The sequence below is a fragment of the Rhopalosiphum maidis genome, chromosome 1 (assembly GCF_003676215.2).
Source record: "Rhopalosiphum maidis isolate BTI-1 chromosome 1, ASM367621v3, whole genome shotgun sequence".
NCBI classification, from domain to species: domain Eukaryota; kingdom Metazoa; phylum Arthropoda; class Insecta; order Hemiptera; family Aphididae; genus Rhopalosiphum; species Rhopalosiphum maidis.
In genome coordinates, this window is record NC_040877.1 from 38,052,612 (window position 1) to 38,062,479 (window position 9,868).

Below are 9,868 nucleotides of genomic sequence, written 5' to 3' on the forward strand. Positions count from 1 at the left end.
AAAATGTAAAAATAATATAATATAATACCAATAGGCAATAATTTGTACCGGGTTTTTTTTTACTATCGTTTATCGCACACCACGTGCCTGACGTGTAGTAGATTTTGATAAAAAGAATACGATCATTTATTATAAAGCCAAATAATACAGGAATAAAACGATTTACTAATTGCCATAATCGACCGTAGTCGGAAATATCTTCAAAAAATTTTGTAATGGTCCAAAATAATTGTAAAACAATAATCTTTCTCATATATTTTATTTATGTATAGTTTAAAATAATAAAATACATTTTTTTGGCGCCCGGGGTGCATGCCCCTAGCCCCCCCCCCAGGCACGGCTTTATAGTACGGGCCGCAATCGGGATAGGTAAAAAGGTAAAAGGGTATTTTGGGTCGCAATCGAGGGATGCCCCTTTTAACAGTAATCAATGATTGGATCTTGCCAGTGACTACTGACTACAATAAATTATCAGCGGTTGTTGGAAGGTAGAGTTATAAATACCTTTATACATTTATTTTTTACCCTGTGATAGTGATGTGATCTACATGAAGTAGTTTAGCATAGCAAGTCGAGGGATATTTTCTAAGCTGAATTTGTTCTCAAAAAACTTTAAAAGTCAAAATAGTTAAATCTTAAACGACTTAAACTATAAATTTAAAAAATAAAAACTGACTAGGTAGAAATGTAGAATACGATAGGAGCCTGCTGGCCGCTGCACCCGCGTGGTAAATTTATGGTCAGTTCCCGAGAATGCCAGAAAGCGCGAGTGTTTCAAATTTCAAAACCTGAAATGTGGCGGAGTTATTAATCTATTTATTTTTTATCTACGCACGGTTTTGGTTTTTGGGGACGCGATACTAAGGCACTGTAGTGTCTTTATTGGGCCCCAGCGATACGGCGACAATTTATGATCACAGTCAAGGTGGACACATAAGTATGCATGTCTGTACATATCTAAATTAAATATTAATGTAATCACTAATCGCTATAATTATTACAATCACAGATATATTGTGAGCTGACATTACATAGAATCACAGATATGTAGAATAAACATGGCAGCTTGAATATTGAACTGGTAAATTTGGCAGCTGATAGCCAATTGATAAAATGTTTTTCTTTATCACGAACCACAACCGCGACTCACATTTAACCACAATTGTGGTAACCACGATTTAAGGTACAAAACAATAACCATGATGGTAGATTGGTAACTTTACTATGCTTTGTATTTAACCATTATCTATTTATCTATTACCGAGACACGGGATCACCAGAGTTCCGAACTCGTTCGTTTATTATCATCATATATTCCGAAAATTGTTGTAAATGTTGTACTTAATTGTAACATCAATTAATATACATTAAGTATTGTATATATTCAATAGCACCTAAACAATTGTTATTTACACCTTTTATACGTGTCAGACTTATGATTTCATTTTCTAATCATTGATCGTTGTGATTTATTTTTAATCGTGTCGTATTTTTGTGTTTGGTTTACTACTGCATATTCGTAGTTCGTACGCCATTTACAGTGATTTATTATTGAATTGTGTGTACTAATTATCCCGCGCTATTTTGTTTTTGTGTTTGGTACGACTTTATTGGCATCCAGGAAAGTCGACGTTCACGCATACATCGCGAAGACCATGACAAACCGTCTTTAAAGCATTTTTTGTTGGTATTAATATTGATCGGTATTCTGTAAGCGGCTTCAGCTATGTCGACAACAAGAAAAAACAATTTACTGGTCAAAAATACTGGAATGAGCTTAAATGACAGGTACCGTACAAGATTTTGTTCTTCGTAAATGATTATTTTTTATGTTTGTTATTTAATTTGACTGTTTTTTTTTTTTACATAGGTTCACACAAATACAAAAAAAATCTAAACCAACTGCAGATGATGAACTTGTGAGAAAACATCGAATTCTTTCATTTAACATGGAACGTAGACCCGAAGTGGCAGCTTCCTTATTGTTAAATCAGGTATGTTTTAATTCTTCATTAGATTGTCGTTACCTACAAATATTTCACTTATATATTTTTACTGTTGTAGGAATTTGTGGGTAGAGAACGACTTCGAGTACCGCTTCCGCCACCCTTACCTCCTCCAAGACCTGAAATCGACAATCGCATGTATAATACTATTATACATGATATGATAAGATCAACAGATCGATTAGGTATTCCTGTTCATGAAAGACTAAGTATAGGAAGAGTTCCAGTGGTGGAAGATAGAAGGAGAATAAGGAGAAGAAGTAATGTGATGTCCATATTTAATTTATATTTGCATTACACAGTAAACTATTTATTTTAGGAGGCCCTAAGACTAAAACACGTGAACCTGTTAAACTCAATGTAAACACAAATGGAAATATTCCAGGAATTCCTAAGGTTTCTAAATCTAAAAAGCGGAAAATATCAAAACAGAGGTTAGTTATGAGATCTTTGCATTTATTAAATAGTTATTATAAGTCGTAAATTTAAATTAATAATTTTAATCATAAATAAAATTTGATATTAGTATAAAATAAAAATCTATTTAAAATTACAAATATAAAAAATAGTTTACAATCAGTTTAATTCTTATAAAAATAATGTTCAAAACATTTTATACATTTTTTCGATCAATGTTATAAGTGATTAAATGTCATCTTATCATTATATTTAAAAATAAGTTGGTAACTCAAATTAAGAATTAAATTATCTTATAACGTATTATTGCTATAAATAACAAATGCCTATATAAATTGAAATATCAACATCAAAACTATAATGTTAAGAAGAAACTCTCACAGTCAGATTTTGAATCTATTTATATTGAAAGATAAAAAGTTTTTACTAGTTGCATTGGACTTCAGTTAAAAAAAAATATTTTATTCTTATATTGTTTAAAATTGATTCAAAAACCAGAGTTCAAACATCCTAAAAAGACATAAAATAAGATAATAAGTCAATAAATTGCTTTTAGTCGTCAGTTCCATTTTAATATAACATGGTGGTATTATTGGATCTATGGGCCCAATTACACTTTGTCTTTTAGTATTTTCATTTTTATTGTCTACCTATTACAAATAATACAAAATTGTCACTCGCATACTGCTTTCATACACAGTTTTTTCAAGCATTTCAGCCTTGTTTTTTTTATCGTGAAGACTGTTCATTAAAGTCAGTATTAATATAATGTCAATTATTTATTATTTATTCTTAATTCAATGTAATAAACTTATTGTTTAATAAATTACTTGATCGATTGACTATTTGCTATTTAGTTTTGGTGGCTGTTTGTAAAACAAATAATTTATTTGTATATAAATGTAATTAATAGTAATGAATTGTAATATTATATATTATTTTAAAATCTTCATAATTATTTTTTATGTATGTTTTACAGGGATCAGTTTCCTCGTAAAGAACAAGTATTTTCCAAAGAAGATTTAGACCAACAACTGGATCAGTTTATGTCGCATACCAAACAAAAACGAGATGAAGAATTGAATAGAGTTATTCAAGAACATTCTTAACAAATCATGTACAATTAAATATTTATAATTCATTTATTTAGTAAAAATTATTTTAATTATTCATGGGTATGATACGTAACATTCAAAGTATATAATTAAATATTTCTAAATACTGCCTTATTTTAATTACAAGTTCAAAATATAATTTCTGATTTGTAATTCTAAGTATCATTTAATTTAAAAAGAAATTTAATAGCAGTATAAATTGAAACTATATTAAATATTTTCCTTTGTGTTATCATTTTTTAGATACACTGACTGTCTATTTATAATAATAAAAGTATAAACTTAAAAAAAAATATGTATTAGGCATTTAATAATAAATTATAAAAATATTAATTGTTTACACTTATTAAGCATACATATATATATATATATTTTGTAAGAAATAATATTTTTAGTGAATGATTTTATGAGTGCATATTAGTGTTTTTTATTTTTTATGTGTTGATTGCTTATCGATAATAACAAATAAGTAAGTTAACCAATTAGTTCAACTTGTTAAGTTAACATAGAAAACTTTAATTGAAATAAAAAAAAAGATGGAAAGTATGTAACTGTTCTATTGTACAATGTATAAAATGTACCTCGGCATTGATTAAGTTAATATAATGGTTCGTGTTAAATCATTTCATACAAAAAATAATTCTGAGCAAACCATATTACTAAAAATGTTGCAGGTTATGTTTTTTAGTGTTGGTTTTAAAATAATTTATTTTACTACTAGTTGATCCGTAAACATTGTTTTGCCCATAAAGAATCACAATTTAATATTGTTCAAGTTTCAAGAGTTTTTTTAAATCTTATTATTCAGTGAATAAAAAAAAAATGTATTACCTGTGTTAGTAATTTAATTTTCTTTAAAATTCCAAAAATATTGTACTTGTTGTTTCTACATTTCAACAACACTGAATGTTTCTATCTTTCTTTGTATGCGATACACCAAGTATTACTAGATTAAACTAATTAAAAGAAAAAATAGAATTTTACACAAAATCATTTTTTTAAATTATTTTTTGGTCTATAAAAAAAAACTTGAAATTTTCACCAATTATTTATATATTATCATTTCCTAAACATTTATAATTTTTAAAATATTTTTTACTGCTTTTGAGCTATTTACAGACATTTAAAAATATTTTTTGCTGGATCAAAAAGCTTGAAAATGTTATTATTGGTTTCTCACAAGTTGCTATTACAGCTGATTAAAAATAATAAAATTGGTGTTCGTGTAATAAGTGATCTACTTTGGTATAGTGATTAACATACAAATACAATTAATTTAATCACTCATTTTCTTGTTTAAAACATTTTAATACCTGTTAAAAACTTCAATTAAGCTGTGTCTATGGGGTTATTTGGCTCCCATCATGTCAATATAAGATGATAATGTAAAAGTTCTAATGTTTTGTCTATTTTAATTTTAAGATGTGACCAAATGGGTAGGTATATTAAATATTCATGTGTTAGCTTCTGTTTGTGGATCAACAATATTTTCTGAATGGGTTACAAATTTACAGTCCAATTAATGATTACAACCATGATTTTATAAAAGGTTTCCAATAGTCTGACATAATAATTAATAATCGTCAATTATAGTATAATATAGACAATATAGTATAGACCAGGGGGTCACCAATAATTTTGAAGGGCCACATTAGGAATCTGAAAATTTTTCGTGGGCCATCAAAATTCTAAGTAGATATTTACATTATTTAAAAACCAATAATATTTAACAAAAATAATAATTTACAATAATAACACATTACACACATATATATATATATATATATAATGTGTTCGCGGGCCGCAATTTGGTGACCCATGGTATAGACAATATGATAGTAGATCACCACTTACTACACGTAACACGTCTTCACCTAAACAATAGGTAAACCACTGTAAACCTGCTATACGAATGCTAAATGTTAAAAATAAGGTACATAATATATGTTCAGGTTTTTTTTTTAAGCGTTAGAAGTTTAAACTTTATTTTCTTATGGAGATCCGTTGTTTAAACAAGTAGATCCGGGATACTGAATTGTTCTCCGTTTGAGCATATTGAAACCTGAATTGGCGCCAATCTATATTTCATGTTATGGGGAAAAATGCTGAAGTTAGTTAGTTATTTTTAACTATATACATACATTATACTGCATAACAAACTATTTTTGTTTATCACCCACCCACCATAAAAAATAGTTCAGGGGAATTTTCCCCAGTTCATACCTGGGTTCGGTGGCGCTGTTGGTACAAATTTTAATATTGACAAAACTAGATATTTTAACGAAAAATAACGATTATAGTTATATATTTTGTTATAAGTTATTACAAAAATATTATTTAAAGACACCACCTCAAATATTATTATTATTTAACACCAACAGAGCTGTATTCAAAATATTATGAAGATTAGTTTTAAGATATAGCTGTTTATGCCATAAATTGTGTTATTAAAACATTATTGAAACGTTATTAAAATAATATTATAACATTGATAAAACATTATTAAAACATTAATTAAATATTATTATAACATTATTAAAACATAATTATATCGTTATTATTTATGGAGTTATGGATGTTTAATGCTTTATTATGTGAATACAAAGGAGTTTTAAGGTTTTTTAAAGAGTTTTATAGATTTTTTCGATTTTATCATGGAAATATAAAGGATTTTTAACAGTTTTACGGCATTTTATGGAAATATGGAGGAGTTTTAAGGAACTTTAAGGACTATTAAAGAATTTTTTATATTTATACGTTATTATCATGGTAACAAAGAGAATTTATAACGGTTTTACGGCATTTTATGGAAATTTGTTTTTTTAGGAGTTTTGAGGAATTTTAAGGATTATTAAAGAATTTAATGGATTATTACGCCTTTATCGTGGAAATATAAAGGATTTTTAACAAATTTCCGGCTTTTTGTGAAAATATGGAGGAGTTTAAAGGAATTTTAAAAAATTTTAATGGGTTTTTAATGTTCTATTTATTTATTTATTATTAAATGTTACGGACAATGTCCAATTACAATAAAGTTACAATACTGATGAAAATAACAAGTACAAATCTTGCGATTATAATAAAAAAACATATAAACATTGATACAAATATGAGATAAGTATATAAAAAATATAAATGAACATAATGATTAAATAATAAGAGATAAACATACAAATATATACACAAATAGAATTAGTTACAATAGAGAGGTTATTCCCATAGACATCAAAGTATTTAATAACGAGATGGATAGGTACTTAGTTTATATTTTGAATTTTCATTTATTTTATTTTAAAATACTCGTACGAACCTTATTAATACAAGAGTAGAGCAATAAACAATAATAATATTGGCTCAGAGGAAACTTGCTCAATTTTAGAGGGAGAATGAAGGGTCAGTATTGGCGATGCGCATAAGACGGATGATTGGTGAGTTATGCAAGTAGTTAGAGGAAGAGAAGGGTATTTGGAATGGAACAGATGATCGTGTGTGGCGGGAGGGGACATTAAACGAATCACGAGATAGTGATTCGTGACTGTCAATTTTAGAGGAAAGAAGATTAGAAAGAAATGTGATGTTAGCTGAATGACGATGATCAACAAGACTATCAAGGGAAAAGAGGCGCTGGATTTTTGTGTAATCGTGAGGTGGACAATATATATTTAATTTGTAGGCAGAGAGACGGAGGAATTTTCTTTGAATCCTTTCAATCATACTACGTGCAGATGCCGTGGGTGGGTCCCAGAGGATGATTCCATACTCAAGGAGGGGACGAACTAAGGAACAGAAAAGAGTTTTTAATGGAGTGAGTAGATGAAAATCTGTAAAGACACGATTTATGAAGCCAAACAGCTTAAGAGCCTTACAACACATTATCTGGATATGCATATTAGGACACAGGTTACGTGTTAGAGTAAATTCTAAATCCTTTACAAAAATTAGTGAAAATTTTCAAGGGTGTATTGTTGACGGAGTAAGAATAATTAAATGCAACATTAATACGACAAAAAGTCATTATTGAGCATTTGAGGATATTAAAAGCAAGTCTCAAAGATTCACCCCATGATACTAAACGCTGAAGGTCGTTTTGGAGAAGATGACAGTCGGAGATGAATTTAATACGGAGGAAGATTTTCATATCATCAGCAAATATAAGGAGTTTGGCATGCTGAAGGACGGAAGCGGCAGAGTTTACGAATAAAGCAAACAGAAGCGGAGAAAGAACAGCACCTTGAGGTACATCTGATGAAGATGTAAAGTGATCCGAAGAGGTAAAGTTTGTAATATAAGATTGAAACCAGGAAAGTAAGGGTTCACCGATGCCAATAGAGTCAAGTGTCGACATAAGATGATTATGATCAACACGGTTGAAGGCCTTGGAAAAATCTGTATAGATTGCATCTACTTGGCAGTTATCGTGAAAAAAATCAAAAATATACAAATGAAAGCTAAGGTTACAGATGACAGTTGATCTACCAGGACGGAAGCCATGTTGCTCATCAACTAGGATATGATTTAAGGAGAAGCGAATCGAGTTAAGGACAAGTGTTTCAAATAATTTGGATAAATGAGGAAGGATAGTAATTGGACGATAGTTTATGACATCTGTAGAATCATCCGACTTCAATATTGGTCTAATTGAGCCAAGTTTAAGAGCAGACGGGAAGATACCTGAGTCAATAGAACGTCTAAACAATAGCCACAACGGTTCTGCTAGAACAGAACGAAGTTTATACAAAAAATCACCCTGGATACCATCAGGACCAACAGACTTTATATTTCGAAGGCAACATAAGCATTGAAAGACGTCACTAATCAAAAAATGGGCATTAGACGGGAGTGGAAAATGGCAGATAGGATGTAATGCCTGGGATGAAGTCTGTGAAGGATGGGTGAATACAGAAGAGAAATGTGTAGCAAACAAATTAGCTGTGTCGGAAGGAGTTTTGCTCTGAATACCATGTAGTGTAACACTTGTAGGTATAGATGAAAAGGAGCGGTTTTTTCTAATAAAACTCCAAAAATAACGAGAGTTACGTAATAAAGAAGATTCTGTACGAGAGACAAAGTTACGGTAGGATTGCTTGGAGGTAAACTTGAATTTAGCGCGAAGAAGTGAAAATTCTTTGTAATCAAATAGTAGCTGGGATGATTTAAATTTGGCATGGGCGCGAGACTTAGTAAAAACAAGATCCTTGAGCTCATTAGTGTACCATGATGGAAAGGTGGAAGGGCGAAAAGAGATTTTAGGAACAAAGGATAAAATTGAATGGTGGAGAGCATCAAGGAAGACAGACATGGAAGCATCAGGGGAGTAAGACAAGAAAGTACGTTTCGAATTGAACGAATTAAAGAATTTACTGATGTGAGTGTAATCAGCTTTGTTAATAATTTTTACGGATTTTTTATAGAAATATAGTGATTTAAGGAATTAAAAAAATTTTTTTTAAGAATGATTATTAAATTTATGGATTTTTAAGGATTATTACGGCTTTTAAGGAATTATAAGGAATTTGATGGATTTTTACGAATAGTCATTATCAATACTCATACGGATACATCGTCCGGGTTAGCAGATAATTGTTCGTATAAATAAATATATTTTATTTTAAGTTTAAAATGTAAATTTAATCCCAAAAAAGAATATGAAAAAAAACTTACGTAATCGTCGATTTCTCCCGTGAAACCGAGACACCGAGTTGTTTCAATCCACAGTCTATACGTAATGGTGCACCGTTACTTGTCATGTACTTAAGAGTTAAGACTGTTGTTTAACGACTGCTACCCGGATGATGTAATCGATATATTTTATTAATTTATATATAAATTATATAATAATAAATTCAAACAGTCATAATGTGAGTTTCCAGTTAGCATTTTATTTTTGTTTTTGCAATATAAAAAAACTAATGAGAATTCCTATAAAGCATTTTAAAATTGTAGATATAAAAAGAAAATATTTATATAAATAGGTACTAACGAAGAAAATAATTTGAACATTTTAAAAATTTGTAATAATAAGAAAAATAAAGATCATTGTTTAAACATATAGTTTCAAAATAATAGCATAAATAAGAAATATTCTCATAAAAATTAGTTAAAACTTTAAGTTATTAGTGTATAAGATTATTTGTTTTTAAACTATATAAACTATAATAAAATATAAAAATCGTTTTAGAAGAATTAGTTTTTTTTTTTTAGATGAATAATTAATACTCAATAAGTCATAAAATATTGAAGTACAATCATAAAAAATAATGTGACTTTCCAGTAAACCTTTTATATTTGTTATATGTAAAAAAAACTAATGAGAATTACTATATTAAATTT

At 28.9% G+C, this 9,868-nt stretch overlaps 1 protein-coding gene across 1 annotated transcript; it reads left to right on the forward strand.

Annotated features, from left to right (window-relative positions):
• The first annotated feature begins 1,726 nt into the window (after positions 1 to 1,726).
• LOC113549025 lies at positions 1,727 to 3,659 on the forward strand. Its single transcript, XM_026950168.1, has 5 exons — positions 1,727 to 1,788; positions 1,871 to 1,994; positions 2,065 to 2,266; positions 2,326 to 2,440; positions 3,403 to 3,659. The coding sequence occupies exons 1-5, from the start codon at positions 1,727 to 1,729 to the stop codon at positions 3,530 to 3,532; spliced, it is 633 nt and encodes a 210-aa protein (XP_026805969.1). The 3' UTR covers positions 3,533 to 3,659.
• Positions 3,660 to 9,868: the final 6,209 nt, after the last annotated feature.

Coding starts and splice junctions, on each gene's coding strand:
- LOC113549025 (XM_026950168.1), top strand. CDS start 1,727: ATGTCGACAACAAGAAAAAACAATTTACTGGTCAAAAATACTGGAATG. Junction 1,995..2,064: donor CTTCCTTATTGTTAAATCAG/GTATGTTTTAAT, acceptor TTACTGTTGTAG/GAATTTGTGGGTAGAGAACG. Junction 2,267..2,325: donor AAGGAGAATAAGGAGAAGAA/GTAATGTGATGT, acceptor TATTTATTTTAG/GAGGCCCTAAGACTAAAACA.